Source organism: Podarcis vaucheri, assembly GCF_965113315.1.
Source record: "Podarcis vaucheri genome assembly, chromosome: 15".
NCBI lineage: Eukaryota > Metazoa > Chordata > Lepidosauria > Squamata > Lacertidae > Podarcis > Podarcis vaucheri.
This window is the reverse complement of record NC_138753.1, coordinates 42,908,202-42,935,678: the sequence shown is the minus strand read 5'-3', so window position 1 is coordinate 42,935,678 and position 27,477 is coordinate 42,908,202. Positions and strand designations below refer to the sequence as shown.

At 43.2% G+C, this 27,477-nt stretch overlaps 1 protein-coding gene across 2 annotated transcripts in view; it reads left to right on the top strand.

Moving 5' to 3' along the window:
* Window positions 1-26,454, top strand: part of DOCK5 (dedicator of cytokinesis 5) — a 147,306-nt gene extending 120,852 nt beyond the window's left edge. Inside the window, exons 34-52 of one of the 2 annotated variants that reach the window (XM_082200203.1) lie at window positions 224-309; window positions 969-1,125; window positions 1,207-1,247; window positions 1,402-1,492; window positions 2,803-2,922; window positions 3,542-3,631; window positions 4,978-5,082; window positions 5,835-5,976; window positions 6,163-6,244; window positions 6,903-6,987; window positions 7,841-7,927; window positions 9,577-9,753; window positions 16,454-16,537; window positions 17,387-17,524; window positions 18,713-18,879; window positions 19,900-20,077; window positions 21,859-21,997; window positions 22,839-22,942; window positions 24,774-26,454. In XM_082200203.1, the coding sequence (XP_082056329.1) occupies window positions 224-309; window positions 969-1,125; window positions 1,207-1,247; window positions 1,402-1,492; window positions 2,803-2,922; window positions 3,542-3,631; window positions 4,978-5,082; window positions 5,835-5,976; window positions 6,163-6,244; window positions 6,903-6,987; window positions 7,841-7,927; window positions 9,577-9,753; window positions 16,454-16,537; window positions 17,387-17,524; window positions 18,713-18,879; window positions 19,900-20,077; window positions 21,859-21,997; window positions 22,839-22,942; window positions 24,774-24,875 (2,175 nt within the window). In that variant the 3' untranslated portion in view covers window positions 24,876-26,454. Of the gene's footprint in view, window positions 1-223; window positions 310-968; window positions 1,126-1,206; window positions 1,248-1,401; window positions 1,493-2,802; window positions 2,923-3,541; window positions 3,632-4,977; window positions 5,083-5,834; window positions 5,977-6,162; window positions 6,245-6,902; window positions 6,988-7,840; window positions 7,928-9,576; window positions 9,754-16,453; window positions 16,538-17,386; window positions 17,525-18,712; window positions 18,880-19,899; window positions 20,078-21,858; window positions 21,998-22,119; window positions 22,763-22,838; window positions 22,943-24,773 lie in introns of those variants that run through there. The other variant, XM_082200204.1, reaches the window with a different exon arrangement.
* Window positions 26,455-27,477: the final 1,023 nt, after the last annotated feature.

The window sequence follows — 27,477 nt, the reverse complement described above, 5'->3', positions numbered from 1 at the left end:
AGTTAGCTTTCTTTATTTCAGCTGCCTATTTGAGGTGAAAACAAGGCATTTTGCTGCTACTATAGTTAAACATTTCGGAGTCAGAAATCCTTGCCAATATCTTGCATATCACCCAGCAATCTGCTAGTAGATCTCAATGTATCCTCAGTCCACTCCTGCAGTAGAACAACAATAGATCATTCTCTCTTTTAGTGTTTTTGCTTTTTTGTCTGTCAACTTGTAGTTTGAAAATGAGCTGATAACAAAACTGGATCAGGAAGTTGAAGGTGGTCGTGGGGATGAACAATACAAGATTTTGCTGGAGAAACTGTAAGTGTGTGAGTGTTTTTGCTTGCCTTTCTAGAACCCCTTTTCTCCCTGATGAGGTGACTCTGTCTCCCTCAGTATTAACCTTCAGGAGATATTTCCCTATTTACCCTAGCATTTCATGGCTGAAAGGCACTGTTCCTGGAGACCCTGAGATCAATGATTGTGAATGTTTTAAAAAGTTTTTGTATTATTTAAAAGAACTTTTAAAGAGCTTTAAAAGCTGCTTTTTCATTGATATTTTTTGAAAATATTCTGCAGTTGCGGTGTCTGCCATTGGCATTATTAACAATAATAAAGTTCCACTAAGATGTGACATTTTCTTTTTGTGCTTCAATTGTTTGGATCCAAAAGTTGCATGACTGGAAGGCTTCTAGCACAAAAGTGCCTCCCCAGTGCAGACTTCTACTAATGCAACTTTGGCCCTAACACAACATAGGATTGAATCCAACTAACCTCTACTCAGAGTAGACTGAGCCCTTTGAAAGTAATGGAGCCAAGTTAACAATTTCTATTCATTTCAAGAGGTCTACTCAGGGTATAACCAGCATTGGATAAAACCCATAATGTTTTATTTATTTGTTGTAAAACTTAATTATAAACTTCTGATTTTCTCTCTCTTTGTCTCCCACTTCCCTTGTACCACACACATGACCCTGCAGCCTGTTGGAGCACTGTCGAAAGCACAAATACCTCTCGAGCTCAGGCGAAGTCTTTGCTCTCTTGGTTAGCAGCCTGCTAGAAAACCTCTTGGATTACCGGGCCATCATGCATGACGGGAGTAAAGAAAACCGCATGAGCTGCACTGTCAATGTGCTGGTATACACCTTTTGGTTTGCATTATTCTTATTTGTAAAAATCAGTTCAGTTATTCACAACCATACTTTTTTACTTTTGTAGAATTTTTATAAAGAAAAGAAGAGAGAGGATATCTACATCAGGTAGGCCATGTTGCCTTTAGGCTTCACTGTTTTTCGGTATGAGGCATCATTGTGTAGAGAATTCTGCCTTAGATCAACAGGCTGAATTAAATGATATTTGAACAGCTTCTGTGCATGTAATTCCATGATAATCTGTTTTCTCTTCCCTTTCTAGATACTTGTATAAACTCCGGGACCTACACACAGGCTCTGAAAACTACACTGAGGCAGCATACACACTTCTCCTTCATGCAGAGTTGCTCCAGGTAAGAGTCTTAGGTGCTAAAGGGTGGCATCGTAGCAGTAGCCAAGTCACGATTGTTTTTAGCATGGATAATCCAGCTACCTCTGTCCAAAGACACCTGGGTGCCTCAAGTAATAGTGAGATCTTAAAAGCACCCTAAATTGGAAACCTGGTCCTTAAGGGAAGTGTAACCCAATCCATAGCAGATTGAACCCCACCTCCTTCTTGAAGCAGTGAGTTCCCCAAAATACCCTCATCTTGTCTGGGGTTTCTATGTGGGATGTGTGTCAATGAATGGAATGTTTTAGAGATACGGCTCTATCTATAGCTTTCAGAAGGGAACTTCTCATTGCTTAGAAGAACCATGGTGTGGAATTGCTTCCCAAGAAGAATGATTAGGCAGGGTCTTGCTGACCATCCAGCCTTGCCCCATTCACAGTGCAGAAGATCCAGAGATTCAGCATCCCCAATAGCTCTGCTGAAGACATCCATTAATTGTTTCCATTGTCAAAAAGTGTTCCAACCACCAAAATGTTCTCCTAATGTTCAAGTCTACTGCCCTGTAATTTAAACCCTTTAGATCTAGTTCTGCTTTCTGGGGCAGCAAATAATAACTCTGCCCTCCTATTTAACAAGTGTACAACCTGTATACACAACTGTAGAGCTGTACACTTGCAGTTATTTACATGTAACATTCATAGAATCACAGAATTGTAGAGTTGGAAGGGATCCAAGGGTCATCTCGTCCAACCCCCTGCAATGCAAGAATCTCAGCTCAAGCATCCATGGCAGATGGTCATCCAACCTCTGCTTTAAAACCTCCAAGGACAGGAGAGTCCACTAGCTCCCAAGGGAGACTCTTCCACTGTTGAACAACTCCTACTGTCAGCTTTTCCTGTATGTTATTTGGAATCTCCATTCCTGTAACTTGAGGTCATTGGTATGAATCCTACCCTCAAGAAGAGGAGAAAGCAAGCTTGTTCCCTCTTCCTTGAGATATTTGAAGATGGCTATCATATCTCCTCTCAGTCTCCTCTTTTCCAGGCTAAACATATCCAACTCCTTCAAGCATTACATTCAGCAAGTGTACAGTCTGCATACATAATAGCTGAATTTATAAACTGTACACCCTTTCACACAAAAAACAACAACAGTTGTACATTGGTAGCAACAGCTTGTACCTGTGTTCAGTGTAACTTTTGAACAAGCCTTGTATGACATACCTCTTGGTATTTTAAAGAATGCTGTCATATCATCCCTCAGGTACTCTCCTCGGAACCATTAAAGGAAAAATGACTATGTTAACTCTTTGATTTGTTTCCTTTATCCTAGTGGTCTGATAAGCCATGTGCTCCACATCTGCTTCAGAGGGACAGTTACTATGTCTATTCGCAGCAGGAATTGAAAGAGAATCTCTATCAAGAAATCATTGTTTTCTTTGACAAAGGCAAGGTGAGTCTGTCACAGCAGGATGAGGCAGACAATTTCCAGGACAGTTTTCTAAAATGGCCTCATGGTAGTGGTGGGTGTGGCTCAAGAAGTGCAGAATGATGGATGTGACTCTCACCTTTATATGACTTGCCTCTTGTGTGCAAACCACACAAACGCCAGATAGATAGATGTGCACACATATATCATCATCATCATCATTTTTAATTTGTATACCGTCTTTCCATCTTACAATACTCACGGCGGTTTACAAGCTGCAGAAACAAGGAATGTACATCTTATAACAATCAATGCAATACAAAAACCTGATAATAAAACATAACTTTAAAATAAGCATCCTACATAAAAAATGTAACATTCAACAATCACTAGAATAGTATAGAATAATAATATCAGCATATAAAAATTAAACAGAAATTCACTCTTAACAATTTCAATAAATAATTTCTAAACTACAATCAATAAAACAACAGCAAAGGTGTGTGTGTTGTGGTTTTAGTTCTTATTAGCATCCTTGGCATCTGTTAGAAGCCTAACTTCTAAGAATTAGGTTTGGTCCATTGGGTATCATCTATGCTAATAAATCTTTCTTCTCATTTTTTTAAAAAAATCTTTCCTGAAGATGTGGGAGAAAGCAATCCAGCTAAGCAAGGAACTTGCTGACATGTATGAGAACAAAGTTTTCGATTATGAGGGCCTTGGCAATCTCTTGGTAAGATGGCTGGGTTTTTGTCCTCTGCTGGGTTGGGAGGATTGCTGTGGGTTATTTTTTTTTTGGGGGGGTGGAGATCTGGGAGAGTTCTTGTACTCCTGACTGAGTACAACAGCTGCAGATTAAGGGCACAGGAAGCTTCAGTGTACTTGAGGCTTTAAGAGAGAGAGAGCTAAAATGCTTGTGCGCACACACATTTCATTCTTTAGCATGGGGATGGCAAACCTTTTTGAGACTCAGGGCTGCGTTCCCTTCTGGGCCCTCAAGCCTCTGAGGGCTGCACAATAGCAAGAGGCATTTGGATACAGTCCAGCCAAAGGAAAATACTAAAGAAGGGTGTGCAACACATCTGGAAAGAGGATGAGAACTCTAAAGGGGTGTGGCCTGAGGAAAGTCCAAAGGACCAGACAAAGAGTATTGGAGAGCCAAATTTGTACCCTGGACCAGAGGTTTCTCACCCCTGCTGTGAATATTGTGCATTTTGGCAACTGGCATTTTGAGAATTAGTCCTATTTGCTTAACCAGTTTTGATGGGTTTGGGTTTTTGTGTTTTTTAATCCCATAAATTTATAAGAAAGAGCAGAAGAGCATGCAGCAGATACCTCTTAATCACTAAAAGTTGGGTGAATGAATGAAATGCCTTAACCTAGCACCTCAAAGTTGTTAAACTAGGTGCTAGGCAGACAACCCAGTGGAGAGTATTTCAAAGTTGGGATACCGTTAACTTTACCTTGGTTGCTGTGATGGGATGATGAGCTGCTTGTGCGTAAAAGCCAAGTCCCTCAGAGTTTGTTCAAGTCTGCAAACCTCTGTCTGTAACGGAGCCCCTTAAACATGGCTCCGTCAGTCGCTGGCAGATTCCGACAGTGGTTGCTTTCGGAATCTCTTCCAACATAAAAGCTCCTTAACGGAAACACGTCTCCTGGACTCTCGGCGTGACAGTTTCCAGCGAGGAGTGGGTGTCCCTACAGGAGGTCCTGAGACCTCCCCACTGTTTTCGCTGGATGTGTCTCTGAGCCATCCCTCCTGCTCACTTTCCCTCGGAGCTCCTCCTCTCCCCCTGCTGGTTCCCTCTTCAGCTGCTGAGTCTCTCCTAACCTCTGTGAGCCCTTCCACCTCCTGTCCCTCCGATGGCAGTTCCCTGACAGTTGCCACCCTCCTAAATGTTCATGCTAGTAGCCCCTGTGATTATGTTAAGACAGGCAGCTTCACAGAGGAGCAGGTGATCTTTCCAGCTTTGTGGGCTGTGGCTTTTTAAACTTGAAATGTGGTTGAACACTTTTCCTTGATCGGGTTACTTTTTTGTATAACAGCACCCACCCACCCTTCTTCTTTTTAATACACAGAAAAAACGGGCCACATTCTATGAGAACATCATGAAGGCAATGAGACCCCAACCAGAGTATTTTGCTGTTGGGTATTTTGGCCATGGATTCCCCTCCTTTCTGCGGGTAAGAATGATATGGGGGTCTCAATGATGGACCCATAATAACCCTTTAAAATATAAAAATTCCTTCCAGTAGCACCTTAAAGACCAACTAAGTTAGTTCTTGGTATGAGCTTTCGTTAGCATGCATACTTCTTCATACCAAGAACTAACTTAGTTGGTCTTTAAGGTGCTACTGGAAGGAATTTTTTTATTTTGACTATGGCAGACCAACACGGCTACCTATCTGTAACTGGAACCTTTAAAATATGTCAGATATCTGAATTGCTGACTGCAAACTAGATTACAATGAGCAGAGCAGACTTAACCCTCAGGTCCACTGGCTGGAAGGAGTTGGAATTGAGGGGGTGTATCTCCCTGACAGAGAAGAACTTCACCAGTGGAATGGCATGTCCACAACAAAGGCTTCTGCTATGCCTGCAGATACATCTGCAGATGTAGATCTACTACTGGTGGCTTTTTGATACCATTAGCTGGTGGAGGGACCCTGAAAAGGAGCGTTCCAGTGGTGATGTAGGGATGGGGGCTGGATCCAAGGTCCCTTCTTTTAAATTGGAGCAACTGAAATAGACCATGCTCTATGAAGCCAGAATCAATAAGTCCTTTAAATCTGGACCTTCTGCAGTATTGCTTATGTTTGTGTCCATTTTGTTGGCTTGCCAGGTATGTTCTGTTCTCAATTTAGAGCCATGGGAATTTGTCCAGACTAGCAACTTTAATAGCACTACTGTATTTCCTGTCTGATCCTTGTCACAGAACAAGATCTTCATCTACCGTGGCAAGGAATATGAAAGGAGGGAAGACTTCAACCTGAAATTACTGACCCAGTTTCCAAATGCTGAGAAGCTGAGCAGCACTGCTCCACCCACAGAAGAGATCAAAACGTCTCTTAAGCAGTGTATCTTTTGTGGGGAGTCTGGTTAGAGACTAAGCTGGATATAAAGTAGTGGGTAGGGATAGGAGTTAGGTAGGAGTCTTAGGCTATGTACACATTAGCAGCTGAAAATGCAGCAATCATTTTTACACACCCTTGCTCTCAGCAGACGTTTCCTCTTGTTTCTTGTCCTTAACACACACCACACAGATGTCCAGTGCTTCATAGTGAAACCTGTAATGAACCTCCCACCAAACTACAAGGACAAGCCTGTTCCAGAGCAGATTCTAAAGTAACCACTTTTTCCTGACTAATCAACCCTTTCTGTACATCTAGAAACAAGTACTATTACTGGGCTTCAGTCATGGGTTGGCTTGCCTGTACTTTGGATTTCTTTCTGAAGTACAGCAACAGCTCAATACTTACTGTTGTGTCAGTTTTAGAAGACCTGTGCCACGTTGTGATGCTGTGTAAAGCTCCAGTTTACACCAACCTCTCTCCATTCCTCTTCTTACCTGTGGAGCTATATGCCTCCATTCCCCCAATCCTGGTTCAAATGCACCACTGCTTTAGGGCTAATCCAGACCTGCTCTGTGGCTATCACAGCAAACACCCTGATCTTAGTGGACATAAGGTGAAACTTTGGAGCATATGGCACAGCTAAGAGTGTCCTTCATGATGATTGAAGTGACCCAGCAGGAGTATATAAGGTTCCTGGAGGTAACCTGGTACCAAGTTGTTGCCATTAACTGTTTTTATTTTCTGCTGTAAACTGTCTTGAGTCCCTGTCACAGAAAAAGGCTGGATATAAATAAACAGAATAATAATGTAGAAATAAATTGTTACAATAATGAAAATAAATAATAGTGTCAGACCTCCTGATTTTGGATGGAGACTGGAAATACAGCTTGTGGTTTGATTTGAGCTGATCTGCTTGTTTACTGCTTTAGCTTCTATAGATCCAATGAAGTGCAACAATTCAGATACTCCCGGCCATTCAGAAAAGGAGAAAAAGATCCTGAGAATGAATTTGCAGTAAGTCCTTCATCCTTTGGAGCAATCTTTGAGGTTCTACTTCTTTCTCTGGGTTTTGTTACCTTCCCATCCACACTTCCACTTGCCCCACTGCTTTCCCTGGAAAACCCACTGTTTACTGCTGAATCAGAACAAACGTCTGTCAGTTTTTCTGAGGAAAACTCTGGGTTTCCCCAGGGGAAGTGGTGGGGCAAATGGAAAGAAGTTTGGACCCATGGTTTCTAGGCATGGGGCAAGCGAAAGTGTGGAGCATGGTGCTGATAATGCTAAGGCTGCAAGTTCAGTCCCCGTATGAGACAGCGGCATATTCAGCATTGCATTGCAGGGGGTGGAACTAGATGATCCTCACAGTCCCTCCCAACTCTAAAATTTTGTGATTCTGTGGCAGACCATGCTGAGTCCATCTAGCTCAGTGCTGTCTTCGCCAGGGGTGGCCAGCTGCAACCCTGGTTTGCCTGTGGCTCTCAGCTCCAAAGCCCTATGCAAGTGATCAACTAAAGACCTCTGGCAAATCCACCTGTCCCTTCCCCAGCAGTTTTCTGGATGGGGAGAGAGGGAAAGAGAAGAATAAGGAGAGGAGGGAAGGAAAGGGATAGCTGGACCCACCTCTCGCCATACTCACAGCCAGCATACAGCCCCCAACAGAATAAAGGTTGCCCACCCCAGGTCCACAGTGCTTACAAATGACTCTACCCTCGGAGAGGGTTTCCAGGCCCACCTGGAGATGCCAGGGATTGAGCCTAGAGTGCTTTGAATGCAAACTGCATGTTCTACCCCTGAGCTACATTCCTTTCCAAAAAAAACCTAGCTAGAAGTTGTAACTGCCTCCACTTTGACTTTCGCTTTTTTCCAGACTATGTGGATCGAGAGGACCACCTACACAACTGCCTATTCCTTCCCAGGAATCCTCAAGTGGTTTGAAGTCAAACAGGTTGCAGTGGTGAGCTTTTGAGAGGATGCATGTTAATTTTTTCCTCACTGCATTTTTATCCTTCCTCTTCATGGGGTTCAGGGTAGCACACATGATTTCTCCCCACCATCATCCTCTTTGCGACAATTAAGTGAAGTGGGTAAGGATGGAAAGCTTAATGATTGGCCCAGGCTCTTAGTTTCCCAGGCACCAAGTCCAACGCTAAGCCATTGTGCCATGCTGGCACTCAAGATCTGAATAGACAGTTGACACAACCGGCAACTGAAGGGAAGATTTCATCCCTCTTCAACCAAGGGCCAAACTATTCACACAGTTGGCAATTGCAGTCAATATTTTGAAAGTGAATTGTAGGCACAGAAAGGGGTGAGTGAGTTGGATCTGAATGGGAACCCTGGCATGGAGATTTAGATGACTTAAATCTTTTGTCCCACTCCCACTGTGGCCTTGGTCTAGATCAGGCCCCCTGTCATTTGTTCCTGCTGTTTATGTCATTGTCCTCAGCAACTTAGGCAGCTGCCCTGAAAATTACAAGGAACTCCCCTCTCCCTGGCTGTATGTTTAATTAATCTCCCCTATCAGGGGCCAGGCCACCCATGAGGCAAAGTGAGGTGACCGCCTAAGGAGCAGGATCCCCAGGGGCAGCAGATCCCAGTGTCTTTCTTCACCTGCTCCTGATGTAGATCTTCTTACCCTTACCCCTTCTTCTCTGATGGGGAGGAGGAGTGCCATTTTAGGGTCCACCTCAGGTACCAAAATGTCTTGGGTCAGCCCTGTCTTCTGTGTATACATAAAGTTTATCATCGTCATGATGGATCAATTGTTCCATCCTACTCAATAAGTGAGGGAAATAAGGTGGCCTGCAGAGAATTGCCACATCAGATTTCTAATACATTCTGCAGGACCTTTGTTCAATTTTTGTACCTAGGATTTCATAGGATTAGTGGTCCTCAAAATCAAAGCCATATCTTGCAGAATGCAGCAAAAAGCTCTGCACCAGGAACAGAACCTCCTGTGCACTCCTCTTCAAAGTGGTTTCCCCCTCATTTTTAGTAATGCAACAAGTCTGTGAGGTAGGCTCTGATAAAGAGAAGAGAATTGCAGAAAGAGAGCATGCCTGCCCCTAGTTCACCCTGTGGGCTGCATGTCTAAGAAGGGACTTGAATTCACGTCTCCATAATCTGGCATTCTGGCTACCACTCTGAGTGAGGGAACAGGGCTGGGAAAGGTGTCAACCCTGTGTCCCACCCTTCCACTGCATTTAAGAACCAGTGCATGCATGTCCTCCTGAGATGGTACAGTCCATAAGCTGAAACTATGCTGCCTAAGTTTCACATTATTAGGTGTTTCCTCTCCTGATAATTGAAACCTTTTGTGACAAGTGCAAAACAAAACAAAAACCCCATGCCAAAGACTGGGCTTGAAAATACTGCCGTCTTTTTCCATGCGATAATTTTTGCAGTTTTTACTTTGGGATGATTTCCCATATGGATCACTGTATCATGTCAAAGAGGTTCAGTTATGGTCCATAGTGTGGACAACACCACTCAGGAAAAAGTAATGGTGTATTATATGGATCTGGAAAGTTGGGCACGCATTGACCTGCACTGAAGAGTTCATTTTAGATGTGGCCTTAACTCTCCTGTATTTGCATTTCTCAGGAGGAAATAAGTCCCTTGGAGAATGCCATTGAAACGATGGAGCTGACAAATGAGAAAATCAGCAACTGTGTTCAACAGCACGCCTGGGACCGCACCCTGCCTGTTCACCCTCTCTCTATGCTCTTGAATGGCATTGTTGATCCGGCCGTCATGGGTGGATACACCAATTATGAGAAGGTCAGCTGTCGCTGCAGAGTAGAGATTAGTGTGAAGTGCATTTTGCATTTAAGAGCCAACATACCTAGCTTGCAGTTTCTGAAACAATGCACAAACTGAAACACGGCTATCCTTCAAAATTTGCACTTTCCCAAAATTTGCAGTGCAGTTCTTCACCCAGTTAATGTCTACAGAAGCACATTAATCCAGAGGGATTTGCCTTGCGGAATGTACAGTAGGGAAGATTGCATACAAATATGAAAGAAGAAATGTGCATTAAAATGCTGGTGCATTTTCATAAAGACTTTCATTTAACTTGTAAAGAGGTGTGAAAATGTGGGGAACTGAATTTAAAATTTTAAAAAATGAGAAGGTGAGAGAAACCAAAATTGCCCACTCCTTGCAGCAGGAATGGGTGAATCTGTCCATGTCGCTGTCTGATTGAAAGAAGAAAAACAGAGAGAAGAAATGGTATTTTTGCTCTATGCACACTTATTGTGGGTAACAACAAAAATGTTGCAGTATAAAATGTTGCTGTTCGGAATTCTAGCTGCTGCATTCAATTCTCCCCACAATTTGCAATGCCACCCCCCCAAAAAACCCCACACCTAACAAACAACATTATGTGGCTACTAAGCATCTTTAGTCCTCTTTGGGTTGTTTGTCTTCTGCTCCCCTTTAAGAGTCCTTTCCTAAAGCTTTTTTTTTTTAATAAAAATTTTATTAGTTTTACAAAGTTTTTTAAAACAAACACACACATAAAAAGACATACAAACACGCATAGTTTCATAACAATTTTTCATAAACTTCTTTTCTCGGACTTCCCCTTACCTCCCCTTTCTGCATCCCAATGCTCATAGTTTTTTAGCAACTTCCAAATATTACTTTCCAACCTCTGTCATGTTAATCTTTTCTTTAATCTAATCTTATATTACTGTAACCCTTTCTTTCTGAAAACCTCGACATTCTAGCATTCATCAAGTTTATAATAGTCCTTAAGATATATTTTAAATTTCTTCCACTCTTCTTCCGTCGTCTCTTTTCCCCGATCACGGATTCTGCCAGTCATCTCAGCCAATGTCATGTAGTCCATCACTTTGATCTGCCATTCTTCCAGGGTGGGTAGATCTTGTGTCTTCCAATACTTTGCGATAAGTATTCTCGCTGCTGTTGTAGCATACATAAAGAAAATTCTATCTTTCTTTGACACCAATTGGCCGACAATGCCCAAGAGAAAGGCCTCCGGTTTCTTAGGGAAAGTGCATTTAAGTACCTTTTTCATTTCATTATAAATCATTTCCCAGAAAGCCTTAATCTTCGGGCATGTCCACCAAAGATGATAGAAAGTGCCTTCAGTTTCTTTACATTTCCAACACTTGTTGTCAGGCAAATGATAAATTTTTGCTAGCTTGACTGGGGTCATGTACCACCTATAGACCATTTTCATTATATTTTCCTTTAAGGCATTACATGCCGTAAATTTAATACCGGTGTTCCACAACCATTCCCAGTCAGCCGACATAATGTTATGACCAACATCCTATGCCCACTTAATCATAGCTGATTTAACTGTTTCATCTTGTGTATTCCATTTCAGCAGCAAATTATACATTCTTGACAAATTCTTAGTGTTGGGTTCTAACAGTTCAGTCTCTAATTTTGATTTTTCCACCTGGAAGCCAATTTTCCTGTCTTGTTTGTAGATCTCCATTATTTGATAATAATGGAGCCAATCTCGTACTATCGGTTTCAGTTTCTCATGACTCTGTAATTTCAATTTATCTCCGTCTTGTTCCAAAATTTCCCAATACTTTGGCCATCTGGCCTCCATATTGAGCTTTTTCACTGCCTTAGCCTCCAAGGGTGACAACCATCTAGGGGTTTTGCTTTCCAACAGATCTTTATATCTTATCCAAACATTATACAAAGCTTTCCTGATAATATGGTTTTTAAAGGCCCTTTGCACCTTAATTTTATCATACCATAAATATGCATGCCAACCAAATTCATTATTAAAACCTTCCAGATCCAAAATGTCTGTGTTCTCGAGGAGCATCCATTCTTTCAGCCAGCAAAACGCTGCTGCTTCATAATACAGTTTTAAGTCCGGCAGGGCAAATCCCCCTCTTTCTTTTGCATCCGTCAATATTTTAAATTTTATTCTGGGCTTTTTGCCCTGCCAGACAAATTTCGAAATGTCTTTCTGCCACCTCTTAAAGCAGTCCATCTTGTCAAGAATCTGCAAAGTTTGAAACAAAAATAACATTCTAGGCAATACATTCATTTTAATAACTGCAATTCGGCCTAACATTGACAATTTCAAATTTGACCATATTTCTAGATCTTTTTTAATTTCTGACCAACATTTTTCATAGTTGTCTTTATACAGATTTAAATTTTTAGATGTCAGCTGAACCCCTAGGTATTTGACCTTCTTGGCCACTGTCAAACCTGTCTCTTCTTGAAATCTCTCCTTCTCCATGACTGTTAAGTTTTTTTCTAAGACTTTAGTTTTTTGTTTATTCAATTTAAATCCGGTTACCTGGCCAAATTGTTGAATTATCTCCAAGACTCTTTTGGTACTAGTGTTTGGCTCTTGTAAAGTCAGTACTAAGTCATCTGCAAATGCCTTTAACTTATAATGTTTAGCTCCGACCTGTACACCTTTAACCTGCTGGTCATTTCTAATCATATTCAGCAACACCTCCAGAACCGTAATAAAAAGCAATGGGGAAATTGGGCACCCCTGTCGTGTTCCTTTTTCTATCTTAAGTTCCTCAGTTATCACATTATTTACAATCAGTTTGGCTTTTTGTTCAGAGTATATCGCACCCATACCATTCTCAAACCCTTGGCCTACCCCCATCCCATGAAGATTCTTTTTCATAAAACTCCAAGAAATGTTGTCAAAGGCTTTCTCCGCGTCCACAAAAATCAACACTGCTTTGGTGTTTATATTCACCTCTAGCAATTCCAGAATGTCTATTATATTCCTTACGTTGTCTGATAAATGCCTTTTAGGGAGAAAGCCTGCTTGGTCCTTATGAATCTTCTCCATCAACACTCTTTTCAATCTTTTTGCTAAAATGTCTGCAAAAATTTTGTAATCCACATTAAGTAATGATATTGGGCGGTAGTTCTTAAGTTGAGTCTTTTCAGTCTCTGTCTTTGGTATGAGTGAAATATACGCTTCTTTCCACGATTCTGGTGCCTTCTTTCCCTCTAGGATCTCATTGCAGACTTCCTTTAACGGTTGAACTAACCACTCCTTCAATGATTTATAATATCTGGAAGTCAGTCCATCTGGCCCTGGAGATTTGCCCAATTGCATGTCCAGAATGGCACCCTCTATCTCTTGTTCTGTTATTCTCTGGTTTAAACCCACCTTGCTTTGATGAGAGATTTTTTGTAATCCATATTTGTTAAGGAATTTATCTATGTCCTCTTCGTTTTGTGATCCTTGGGAATAAAGCTTTTTGAAATAACTCAAAAAACAATTTCTAATCTCATTAGGTTTAGATATATTCTTTCCATCCACTTCTAGGCTTGTAACTGTATTTAATTTCTGCCTTTTCTTTAGTTGCCATGCCAGAAGTTTACCACATTTATTTGCCGATTCAAATGTCTTTTGTTTCATTTGCTTTATCTTCCATTCAATCTCTTGATTCATCAATTCCATGTATTGTGTTTGATATAATTTAATCTCTCTCACGATCTCCTGGGATTTTGGTTTTGATCTTAATTTTTTCTCACCTTCTTTTATCTTTTCCAAGATCTTTTCCTTCTTCTCATTCTGCTTTCTCCTCTTTATTGAATTCTTTCCTAAAGCTTTTTTGTGTGTTTCTGCACACCTTGGGATTACTTCACCTTTTGCCCTCTGGCTATATAAGTAATGGTACTTACAACCGGAAAAATAAAAAACTATTTAACTTGAAAGGGACCATGGTGTAAACTACCAAAAAGCTTAGAGTGAGAATCAAGGGATGAGATTTACACTTTGGAGAGCAAAAGAGCTCATGTACTTTAGTATAAAAATAACTTAGTGGGCTATAAGTATAGAGTATTGTAGGTTTTTCTGAATATTTTGGCAAGAACTAAAAATAATAGAAGCTAGAAAGGTGTAGAAATTAGTCATGGGTAGGTTGGTGAAGAAATTTAATTCAGTTAGAATTCAAATGCAAACTTACCTAATTTGCACTTTCCTGTTCTCTCTTATATTATAGCTGCCTTTGACTTGCACTTTTTCAGTTTTTGCAGTGCTGATCTCCAGGCAATGAGTACAAAAATGCACATACTAGGGTAAAGTGTGCACTTTTTCTGTTCTCATCCTGAGGTAAAGTTCTTAATCCAAGGTACTACTTCCGGGTTAGTGGAGTCTGTAACCCGAAGTGTTTGTCACCCAAGGTGCTTGTTACCCAAGGTACCACTGTAGGGATCAAAAGTAGCAGTCATGATGCTCCATAGTTTGTTAAAGTCCATAGTCCCCAATGAGAGCTATAGCTATTTCTAGTTACAATGTGCTGGAGTCAGTACAGATGTCCTCGGATAAGAATGCTGCAAGACACAGTCTTCAGATGCTTAAAATGGGATTAAAATCCATTTTCAACCAAGGAGTATTTTGAGCTGGCTCTACTCTATTTTAGGCATGGAAGTGAGATTTGCAGAAGTGGAAAAGCTTTGAAATGCTGTGGCCACATCTGGAAGTCATCAGGGTGTTTGCTCACAGTTTCCTATTCTCAGCTCGCTCTGTGGAGGGAGTGTGGTTTTTGTGGGCTGCCATAATCATCATAATCTAAACCCTTTGTTTAATGTTGGGGACAAGGAATCAACCTTTGGAGCAGATCACCCTCCTTGCTCACCATTAAACGATAGCAAAAAGCCAGTTTTTTCATCACATGCATGTCTAAAGATGGATTGTTCATTGTCGTGCCCCCAATTTGGGTTTATAGTCAGTGGAATCTTGCAGGCTTTACCCTTGACAACACTGCCCCAAAACATTATACTTTACTGTTCTATCTAGGAGAAAATAGCAAATTTTCCCCATATCTGAGAGGACTCAAAGGGGTTCATTTGGAGTAAGAGCTAAGCTGCTGCTTCTTGCTATGGTACCCTGGTATCTCTGTGAGAGATCACTTTAGATCTTCCTGGACTTTGTTCTAGATTGGCTTGCAATAACCCTGTACCAAGAGGGTTCGAAAAAGCAGGGAAATACTGATGGGTGGAGCAACAGAAGGCACTAGTAGAACTAGTTTTGATCCTTTTGCTAATGCAAATGCATGTGGATCCCTGTTGTTACCACACTTCCTCTGGACACATTTCTCTAAGCATGTCTGCAGACTGCCTCTCCGTGTTCAAGCTCTGTGTTCAAGCAATAAGCCCTTCCCTAGTAGAGGGGGGAAAGCCTCAGATCAAATGCAAAATCTTGATAGATGTAAATAAGAGGGGGTTAGGCTCCCAGACCAAAGTGTACTATGAGGCAGTTTGCTTGTGTTGGATGAAAGATTGGGTGGACCCGAAAAACGTAAATACTCTGGACTTAGAAGGATTTGATATGGTGTATGGATGGCTTGCTTACCTATATTATAACTAAACTAAAGTGATTCCACAACCACATGATAAGAAAGAACCCATACAGCGTTTGGGCAAGATATGAAGACCACCTAGAAAGGAAGACCCCCCGGTGGATATCCCCCATTAGGGCAGTGGCAGTTAAAAAAAATTAAACATGAATAAGAACGTGTACAAACAAGGACCTCCTTGAGCTTAGAGAGGGTGCTATAGAACTAATTAAAGAAGAGGTATAAAACTGGATCTCAGATTGGTTTCAATATTTTCAATTAAATGAGATTTTCAGAAAAGATAAAGAAAAATGATTTTTGGAATAAGGATCAGAATCTGTGGAAACGAAATTGGGAAACAAAATAATAATAATATCCAAACTTTATACAATTTTACTAGAATTGGAAACCAAAAACGAAATAGTCAAGGCCGTAATGAGACATTGGGCTATAGACATTGGACACAACATTGAAATTTCAGTTTGGGAGACAAAAGTACGGAACAAAAATATCAACTTTTTGGCTTGCTATTTGATAAATGAAAATATACAAAAAATGCTTTACAAGTGGTATTTGATGCCCAGTATACTTGTTAAAATGTACAAAAGTCTGTCCAAACTGTATTGCAAATGTTTGGAGTTTGAGGGAACGTTCATACCTATGTGGTCGCACTGCAAACATGCCTCAAGATACTGGGAGATGGTCTATGATGAGCTCAAAAGAATTCTTAAAATCACATTTCTAAAAACTAATGCTTTTCTATTAGTGATAACTGGGGATGAGATCCCTATGAAGGCAGGCAACTTATTTCTTTATGCAGCATCCTCTTTCCAGGCCCCTGTGGGGTGGGGTGAGGAGGCAGCTCTCTCTGGGGCAGGGGGAAGGGTGCTGCCCAATGAGAGGGGAGAGGAGAGGAGGCTGAGGGAACACTGCACAGGGAGGGTGTTCTAAGAGGTATGGATGGGGCTGCCCACTCTACAGGCAAGGGGTGGCATAACCGGGCTTCTGAGGCTTGGAGCGTGTTTCCCCACAGGGTTGCTGCAGCAAGAATGTAGTTGGTCAGTGGAGCCATGGACTCAAAAAGGTTGAAAGCCTGTTGCCTTAAACCAAGGAAAAAAGATTAAGATTCACATCTCAACTGTTCTTTGTTTTTCTCCCTTCAGGCCTTTTTCACAGAGAAATATATTCAAGAACACCCTGAAGATCAAGATAAGATTGAACTGCTCAAGCAACTGATTGCTTTACAGGTACCTGCTGGGAAGCAGTGAGGGAGCTGCTTTATAGCAAGTCATGGACATTGCTCTGTCTAGCTCAGTATTGTCTATGTATTGGGTGGAGTCTCTTTAGCCCAAGGGCTGCATAATCCCCTTGGCCTAATTTTATGCAGTCCTAAACAGCACTGTGGGTTAAACCACAGAGCCTAGGACTTGCTGATCAGAAGGTTGGCGGTTCGAATCCACACGACAGGGTGAGCTCCCATTGCTCGGTCCCTGCTCCTGCCCACCTAGCAGTTCAAAAGCACGTCAAAGTGCAAGTAGATAAATAGGTACCACTCCGGCGGGAAGGTCAATGGCGTTTCCGTGCGCTGCTCTGGTTCTCCAGAAGTGGCTTAGTCATGCTGGCCACATGGGCCCGAAACTGTCTGTGGACAAACACCGGCTCCCTTGGCCACTAAAGCAAGATGAGCGCCGCAACCCCAGAGTCGGTCACGACTGGACCTAATGGTCAGGGGTCCCTTTACCCTTTTAAGCAAAATTTGGTTCTCCTACATACTTGTTGTCTGGGCCTTCATGGAATCTCTTCCTCTTCTGCTTTGCACAAGTGTGTGTGTAAGATAAAAAGAAGGGATGTGGGGGCACAAAGAGAGGGAAAGCTCTGCAGTCCTCCCTGGAGATCAGTGGCCCTTTATAAGAAAAAGGTTCTTCACCCCAGGTCAGGACTGACTGGTAGGGGTTCTCCAAAGTTTCAGACAGTGTCAGAGTAGACAATACTGGGCTAGAAATGCTAATGGGCTGACTTGGTATGGGCTGAGAAATGAGAGTGGCCTTCCTGACATCTAAATGTGGGCATCCAATGTGTTTGGTTCCTTCTTTCAGATGCCTTTGTTGGCTGAAGGGATTCGGATTCATGGGAAGAAGCTGACAGAACAGCTGAAGCCTCTTCATGACAGACTGACCTCCTGCTTCAAGGAGCTGAGGGAGAAAGTGGAGAAGCTCTATGGTGTGATAACTCTGGTAACTGCTGCATCCTGTTTTATTAAGGCAACCTTTAAACCTGTCTGCCTGGAAAGCAGTCACAATCCCAGTGCCTAGCTACCAGTTTATTTTTAATTTAGGTATAGAAAAGTGCAGCTGAAAGGCCTTCAGCCAGATAGCTCAGTTACCACTGGAGGGATGTGTAGTTAAACTGTACAGTGGTACCTCAGGTTAAGAACTTAATTCGTTCCGGAGGTCTGTTCTTAACCTGAAACTGTTCTTAACCTGAAGCACAGCTTTAGCTAATAGGGCCTCCTGCTGCCGCTGCGCCGCCGCCCGATTTCTTTTTCTCATCCTGAAGCAAAGTTCTTAACCTGAGGTACTATTTCTGGGTTAGCGGAGTCTGTAACCTGAAGCATCTGTAACCTGAGGTACAACTGTAATTCCAAAACAGGATTATTTTGTTTCTTTATTATTTTTATTAACTATTTATTTTTAGAAAATTTGCACCCCATTCTCTAGCCAAAAAAAGGCTTGCAGGGCTGGTAACACACAACCAGTCAAAATAAGACAACCCCATGGCTGCAGGCTTTCCGTCTAAAGGACATGAAACACAAGGGGAAAGGGCCAGAGAGGGAAAAGGAAAAAACCAGACTCAGACATCATTGTTGAAAAGTCAAATAGTTGTTCTTATAATAACCAGCTGGATTGGAAATAGTTCAGGGACAGGAAGTGCTTGATTGAGCTGGTCTTTCAGTCATGCTAGTGAAAGGGCCCTGCTTCTCATCTCTCCCCCTGAGGCAACCTAAGGAATAGCTGTGACCAAATGACAGTCAAGGAATAGGAGGCCCAATGGAGCTGGCCTTTCAAGCAGAGCTACTTACCATGTTTATCTTCCTCCCTTCCTCCTACAGGAGCACAGGGCAGCTAAGGCTCAAGATGCTTGCACAAAGTCTTGCAGGAAGTCAATGATTTTCCCACAAGAGCATTCCAGAGTCGGCCTGAGCAGGTCTTGCCTGGAAAGCAAGGCAGAATGTTTAAAAGCTCTTTTCATGCCAGTTAGCCCCAAGTGGAGCCAGCACAAAAAGAGCAATTAAGTTCTCTCCTGTTAGGACTTGACTTGCTTTTCCAACAGAGGTGGATTTAGGGCACTGAGGCAGGAGGACACCTTCCTCCCTCCTTTCCAAAGCCCAGTCAGCACTTTTCCTCTTTATATTCCAACCACAGCCTTCTTCGCTGACGGAGAGAAAGCAGAGCAGGTCTGGGTCAGTGGTTTTGCCCTACATCATGTCCTCCACTTTGAGGAGGCTCTCGGTTACCTCTGTGACTTCCTCTGTGGGATCAACATCCTCTACCTCATCAGACAGTACTTCCTCCAGACCAGGATCAGATGGGTGAGTGAACTTGTAGGAAATCAATCCAATCTAGTATTTATTAGGGTCAATCCACCAATAGATAAAATACAAAATTAACAGCTTCAGAATTGTAATTTTTTATTAATCACCAGCTTGGAATAAACAATTATGAGATATTTACTCACCTATTTAGTAATATATTTATTATTATCCTCAAGGAAGAAACTCAAAAAGGTCTCTAAGACGACCAGGAAACCACCTCATAAGAGGATAAAATAAGTGTTCTCCTATCTTTTGACAGAAGAACACTTGAGATGCTGTTTAGTACACTAAATCAGGGTTCACCAACAAGTTTAGGCTCATGGGCAAATTTGGATTTTCTAGGACTACCATGGGTACCACCTCTCTGGTCACTTCTTTCACCCCTTCCCCAGGATCAGCCCCCTGAGAGACAGGAATATAGTGTGCGCACACACAATTCACTTTCCCAAGGGATCTTCATTAAAGTAGGATTCAACAGAATTAGAGCATTGAAAAGCAAAGGAAAAGGAAGCAGGGAAGAGCTACACTCTTCCCAACTTTGTCTGTCAGTTCTATATTTTAAGAGGGAGAAATAGATAAATATGAATTATTATTTATTATTTATACCCCGCCCATCTGGCTGAGTTTCTCTAGCCACCTAGGGCAGCTTCCAACAAAAAGTTTAAAATACAATAAAACAACAAATATTAAAAACTTCCCTAAACAGGGCTGCCTTCCTCTCACCACCTTGTGACAAAGAGTGCATTGAATTGGCGGGGAGTCAGATAGTTGATGGGCACCAGGGGAAGACCTCAAGGGTCCCATTAAACCCATGGGCACCACATTAGCAACTTTTGCTGTAAGTGGTCACAAGGACAGCCTCTGTCCTTGAAAGGAACTTTGGCAAATCTGCCGTCTAGGCTGTAGGAGGGCAAAACTGCCAGTGCTTCATGTCTCCAGGGGACAGTTGTGATGTTTTCTCAGGCTGACAAGAGGAGATGGGATAATCTGTGCTTGTTTTTCCTATATGGGCTACAGATCTATTCTTGAACCACTGGTGGAAAGGAGGAATTTGACATCCTCCAGGATGGAGGAGCTCCCGGCCAAGGATGATGGCGAGAACCGGACTAATAAATTCAGGCGGAAGGACTGGAGCCTCAGCAAATCTCAGGTCATTGCAGAGAAGGAGCCAGAGGCTGAGCTGACTTCCAACATGGTAAATAAATGAGTGATAATTATGATGAAATTCCCCCTGGGAGCTTCTGTCATTTTCTGTTAGCTGGGCATGCTGCTTATGTCATGGTTAAAAACCGGGAGCGGCTCAGATAGTGGAAGATTTGATGATCACATTAAGGAAGGCTTTCCATTTGGTTACATTGTGTTGGCCACTCTGAGCACACGGCTGCAAATTACATTACTATGACCTGTGCTCAGATACCACTCTTAAGTATCAGGCAGTGCCATTACGATTTCAGCAGTCTTAACTCAGGCTCAGTTCTCACTAACATTGCACTATACCACTTTAGCCTGCAGATGGGAAATTTGCATGCTTGAATGTTCTTCTATACAAAAGCACAATAATAAAAATCTCTGCACACAGAACTCTGGTACATCAGGGAGATGGACAAGTTAGCATCCTTCTCTCTGATGTGCAAATCCCAATCAGAATCAGCTCTCTGGCTGTAGCTTTTGGCTGTGACAGGAAGTGCCCAAAAGGCAGGTGCAAATGAATCACACCTCTGCCTTTCCAGCTTCTGAGATTAAGATGAAATTTCACACCTTCCATGTGGGAAGCTGCACAAGTGGTACCCACTTAGAAGTATATAGTTTTGCCCATTTATGTGTTACCCATGAAAAACACCCACTCCTTACTTCCTGCAGCATGCAGAGCTGCTCTCTGTCATATCACTGAGTTAAAAGAAAAACCATGTAAACTTTTGTTAAAAGTCATACTCTGTAATTTTGCCTTTACCCCAGGTTTAACATCATGGGATGCTGAAAAGTGTCACTCTGAACCAGAACCTCTCCAGTGTTGTCTGCACTTTGTGGGGGGGGGGTGTATTTATAGTGGGAAACCCTTCTGGATTGCAGATAATTTGTCCAGTGTAAGCTTGGAACCCTGAGCACTCAGACTGTCAACTCACAGGAAGAATCTGTTGGCTGGCAGGCTGCCATGCTGAAGACATCTTCCCAAATGCATTTATAGTGTTGGGGAGGCCTGGGGCGTAGGAGTGAACCTTTCCTGCCTCTCACGAGGTTGATCGCATGTACTGAACTCCCAGGCAAGACTTCTGTGGATACAATCACTAACTGGATGATCATGGAAACCTAATTTGCACCACTAGTATTTGCACTGGATCTTCAGTCATCCGGACATTTCTGTCTGGCCCTTAGGACTCTCCCCAGATCACCCCCACTCCCTTCACCAGGCCTGTTCTTTGTCCCACTCAAGTGCTTTTGCCTGATGGGAATGTGTCCTTGAACTATGATAGTCCTTGCTTACTTGGGTAGAGGATGGTGGGTATGGAAACCTCTCACTTTAATATGTCTAGACCAGTGTTTCTCAAACTTGTCATTCATGACCATTGGTTCTCCTAGCTAGGAATGATGGGAGTTGTTGTCCAACAAAAACTGGAGACCCACATTTGAGAAACACTGGTGTAGACTGTAGTCTACCCTACAAATGTAAAAATTTAAATAAGTTGCTGCACCGACTTTTTGACACTGAACCTCACCCACGAATGACACATTGCCCAGAAGGGAATGTGGACTTTGGGCTAAAAAGCTTTCCCCATCCCTGATTAATAGGCTGCAAATCCTTAGCCTATTGAAGATATATTGCCCCTCAGTAGCCCGTTTTTGTGCACTGAGCCTTCCTAGACCATTGCAAAGCCTCCTGACAGGGAGTAGCTAACATCATGATGCCCATAGTGTCGCCATCAGCACCTTCAACAATTTTTGTTTGTTTGCTTGTTTGGTCTGTTTCCGCCACTGCAGAATGCATCAGGAAAAGCACCAAGGCCGAAGAGTCTCCAGCTGGGGGAGAGCAGACTGTCGCTACTTCAGGGCTCATCACTGCAGCAGGCCACGCCTCTCAGCCCACTGCCAACTACTCCCAAAACGCCAAGAACCCAAAGTACGTTGTGCAGATCGCATCTGTGTTTTATTTTGCAGTGTTGGTAAAGTGAGTTTTCCCCCTCAAGGGGTTTACACATTTCTTCTCTTTGTACCAGAGATGGGGAACTGGTGGCCCCCGAGATGTTGGACTCCATCTCCTATCAGTTCCAGCCAGCATGGCCAGTAGTCCAAGATTATAGGAGTTGCAGTCCAGCCACACATGGAGGGCCACATGTTCCCCATCCCTGTCTGCAGACCAAGTTGCTCAACACTGGGAACCACTTTGGCATGGTTTTACCATCACCAATTCAAACATGTTTCTCTAGCCACGAGGGCTAGAAACCGCTTCCTCCCCCACCAGCAAACCTAGGTCTTCCAAAGCTAAATAGAAGAGGGACCCCCCCCCCCAGCCCTTCCTAATCCCATGGTTCTTAAAATGAACCATAAACTCAAAAGGCCAGCCCAGACCTGATTCAGTTCATAATTTCTTTCTGAAGTTTGGATGACATTCTCATTCCATCACTAGGCGTTAGAGTTCAGGAAACTGTGAGGGATGAAGTCCAATGAGAAAGGAACCCCCACTGGACATTTCTGGTGTCATTCTGGATTTCCTTTCCCATTGTCCCAGGTGTGCATTTTTCACATGCGCTTAAATTCATTTGACGAGCATAGACAAAACTTCTGAGACATTTAGGGCTGGGGAATTGTAAGTGGGATTCCAAATTGACACATCTGTCCAGAATCACCTGCTAAAGTGTGTGTGTGTGTATGTGTGTGTGTGAAAGCACAAGGCAGTTTCCTGTCTTTCGCCCACTGCCTTTTTTTAAACCCGTCTGTCTTTTTCTTCTCTCTTTCTCTAGGCTTTCCATCTTTGCAGGCAGATGGATTAGCGACTCTTAACTTGCAGAGCACTCCACCCCCACCTCCACCCAAATGCAATAGCAGCTCAAGGAACTCCGCAGAGGTAAGGAAATGGAAAGTGACATACTTTGGATTGAGTTATGTGATATAGTGGCAGCAGTGCAAATTTCCCCAGGGGCTTCTTAGGGTGGTACTGCATGGAAAGGTGTCTTTGGCTAGCCCATTGGCTCATTTCCTGGAACCACCAGAGTGGTTGGAAATATTCTACTCAGACAGGGGATGGTAGTATACAGTTCTCTCTTTTTCTTTTTTGCCTAGGGAATATCTGCTCTCACTGGGCACTGAATGTTGTGGAGATGTGGGGTTTCTGCTGGAAATTGCAGCCTTGTATTGAGTCTCTCCCCCACTCCCATCCCACCAGTTTAGTCCAGGATTCTGTTCTCCCCATGGCCAGCCAGACTCCTCTGGGAAATCCACAAGCAAGGGCACCTGTGCAGTACCCCTCTTCTTCTTCTTCTGCTCTTCTTCATCCAGTGTTAGACATCCAGTGAAGCTGAATGTTGGAAGAGTCAGGACAGGCCAAAGGAAGTACTTCTTTGCACAGTGCAGTCTAGCTATAGAATTCACTCCCATAAGAAGTAGTGATAGCCACCCCCTTGGGCAGCTGTAAAAGTGGATTGGGCAAATTAGTGAAGGGCATCTTCTCCCTCTGGCATCAGAGGCAGTATGTCTCAGGATACCAATTTCGGGAATCATAAGTGAGGAGAGAGCTGATGCACTCAGGAGGACCCGTTTGCAGGCTGCCCATATAGGCATCTGGCTGGCCCCTGGGAGAAGAGGATGCTGGACAGAGGGGCCTGTGGTCTAACCCAGCAGGGCTCTTACATTCCACAGCAACTAGTATCCAGAGTCAAACTGCCTCTGATCCTGGAGGTAATATATAGCTTTCATGACTAGTAACCATTGATAGCCTTATCCCCCTTGCATGCCAACAGGCAGTGTGGTGGGAGATGCAACCTAACAATATCTGAAGCAGCACAAGTTCCTGAGATAGTAGCTAATGAGGAAAAACCTCGACCTGAGACCCTGGAAAGCTGCTGTCAGTCTGTGCAGACAATAGTCATTTACCTGAAGGAGGGCAATGAACATAAGCTCCAGCTCCCAATGCGTCCTGGTGCACTAGCTGCTCCTGAAACCCTTGTGCACAATAAACATCAAAGTCTGGAAAGAGTTTTAAAGCGCATTTAATTGAACACACTTGGAACCTCTCCCTGTGACCGGAAACTTGATGAGCCAGGGTTCCTGTTTGAGGGGAGCTTTCTAAGTGTGTTGTATTGAACATGCTTTAAAACTCTTTTTCAAACTCAGTCTAACTGCATGAAGAACTGAAGAGCAGTTGGGGGTGGGACATGTGTCCACAGTTTAACCCTATGTGTGTCCGGGCAAATATCTTAGCATAGCTCAAGCTGGAACAGGAAGCCCTTGATATTCTTTCCTGCCATAGCAGCCAGCTCCTAGAGGCTCTGAGGTCCCTTAGGTCCCCCCCCCCCATAAAATATTTGAGGGGGCGGGGCCCCAAAAAAGTTAATGGCCTTTGCCATTCAAATGGTGTAGGTGCACTCTGCCATGTGATTGATTATGTGGGGGCAGGGCTTATCTGCCCCCCCCCACTTTTTATTCAAGTTGGCCCCCCTGCTTCCTTCCTAGAAGGATCCAGTGGCCGGCCAGACTGGGTGGATGGAGTCAGTCCCAAAGGCTCTTTACCAAGAAGGCTGCTGGCTGCAGTTCAATGATTTCACCACATGGGGCAGCTGCATGCAAATCCAGAAGTTCCTGACATCCAGCAGGGTCCTAATAACCTTGGGAAGCAATACAGAGAATGGCTTTGCTTGTTGTTTACTTGCCAATCTATGTGTGTGTTTGTGTGGTTACAGGTCGCTCCACCTTTGCCCAACAGGCGGGAAGTCAGGCCTCCCCCTCCCCCTCCAAAAGCAAGGAAATCCAGTGTCATTTCTTCAGATCCAGGACTGCAATGAAGACTCCAGGCCAGACCCCCCACCCACCCTTGAATGAAATGTCTGCTGTCTTGTTTCATGTATATGTTTTTCTTCTCTTTCCGGACAAACAGCTGCACCCTCTTCAGCCATACAAAAATAAGCCGTTTAATCTGTATCAGTGATTTGCTCTTTGATTCCCAAGCTTCTGATTTTCCCAATTGCACATCAAGGCTCCAAGCATTAACATGTTGGCCTTCAGCCTGCTTCTGAGCTGTGACAGGTTCAGCTGGCCAATAATCTGTCTGTTCCAACCCTCTTCTTCTGATGCCTGTAAGGCAGCAGCTGTGCTAAAGCTGCTTTCCTTTGTGGAGTTCTGCACTTTATTGGTGATTGTTGGTCTTTAAACAGATTATAAGAAGTATCAGGTCAAAGCATCCTGTTCTCACAGGGGCCAACCAGTTGCCTGTGGGAACCCCACAGCCAGGGCCTGAGTGCAACAGCATCTTCTCCCCACCCCCTGAGATTTCCTGCAACCTGTTTTAAGAATCCTGCTGCCTCCAGCAGTGGAGGATAAAACACAGCCGCTTACAGCCAGCCTTCTCTTCCGTGACTTTGTCTAATCCTCTTTAAAGCAAGAGGGAAGCACTGTAGCACGGAAGGCGTCCTTTGACGTCCATCAAGGCTGCAATGGATTCTCATGAGGAGTTCATCTGCACCCAGGCAAAGACGATGCTGGAACAGACAGGTGTATCCACAGAGCAAGCTGCAGCCTTCCACACAAGCTCAAGTGGCCTTTCCTAGATGCTTTACTTGGTCACGTACATGGATATTATTCAGAAGATTCTTGTCGATGAAGAGAGGGCACCATCCCCATGACCCATTTTGTTCCACTATGTACAGTTCTGGTATAGAGCAGAAATTCTCTGTATTTCTTTCTCTCAGGACTTTGCCAGTGCTATCATTTATACTGTCAGTTCCTCATTTTGTCTTAACATATCCAGTTTTTGCACACAAACAGGGTTAAGTACACTACTACAACTTCTTTTCTTACTTTTACCGAAATTGTTGGTGTACATTTTTTGGTTCCTCTGTCGAATAGCTTGTTGCCTTTAAGACTGGCTTGAAGATGTAATTATCCTTGAGAATTCAGAGGACAGATTGTGGACAATGGTGCTTCCTGGTCTCCCAAAGCAAGATTTGTAAACGAAGACCTGTTAGCAACTGAACTCTTTGCTAAGCTGCAAATGTATGTATAGCCACGTGTCTAGGCCTGTAATGTATTTACACTCATGGGTTTTTTGTTTTGACTTTGTAAAATAATGCTTCCGTGTTTCCATGTTTTGTACCAGAGGCTCATCGCCTAACCCGAGAGAGAGAGAGAGGGAGAGAGAGAGAGAGAGAGAGAGAGAGAGAGAGAGACTCAGATATATTCCAGAACTAATCCAAATTGTTGGTTTAGTCATATACAGACTTTCCGTTCCCCCCGGCAACTAGAATTACAAGAGGGTGAGTTGAGTAGGTGCTGGCTAACACCACTTCTCTCTTTCACATCCTGTGCTGGAGGGTGACCATTCATGACAAGCAAGATCCTAAATCACACAGGATATAGCAGCCTCTTGATTGATTGATTGATTGATTGATTGACTGATTGATTGATTGATTGAGTTTATTTGCATACTCCATTTCCACAGTGAGCTTTGCCCAAAGTGGCTTGCAATAAACGTTCAAGAACAAAGCATTGGGGTGAAGGAGAGAAGTCTGTTGACAAAACATCAATAAATTAAAATAGGGCAAAAACCATAAATTTAGAAAACACAGAATAAATTCAATATTACAAAAGAAATAATGTTGATGTAAACAAGTAAGTACAGAGCAAAAAGAAAATCCTACCTGCTTATGCAGGTCTTCTTTCATTCCAAGGAGCCTCAGCAAAAACCAGTCTGGAGGGAAGAGGTCCTCTCACCTGGCTAGATGGCTTACAGCTTGTTGCTCCTTGTCTTCTCCAGGGGAGAGAACCAAAGGGAAGTGCTGAAGACGGCAGTGAGGGTAAGTCCTCTTCCCACTGCTGGCGCAGATCTCCTTGCACTGATTGGAGTGAGTGTAGGGCAGGTTGGAGGGGGAAGGGTCAGTCATCAGCCCCCGTCTCTTCTCCCTTGTGCAGTTCTAATTGTGTGAAGGAATTGAAAGTCCAAATAAAGTTTTAATGTTCATCCACTTTAGCTTTACCCTGTAGTCACAGGGTAAACAAAGGTGTAAGTGATCATTTTCTATTTTATGTGCATTTGGGCAGCCTTAATCTGATCTCCTAATCATTTGGTTGCATTGATCTCTGTGTAGTTCCCACTTCCAGGAATATGACATAAGGCTTTCTCAGATAGTCAAGCCCAAGACTGCACTTTGCCCTTCAAAGCAGAGATTGTATAAAATAATTAAGGGAAGAGTAAGAATTCAAAATGTCTGTGATAGAAGACCACAGATGTGTGCCCTTGATTGATCAGGGGGCACATCCATGTAATTAACAAATTGGAACTGTCAGATGTCACTCCAGACACTAAAAGCATGATGATTGGGTTTTGGATCCAAATTGGGAAGGAGTGGTGTGTGCTTGTGTGCTTACAGCATCAGTTTTCATTCCTAAGTT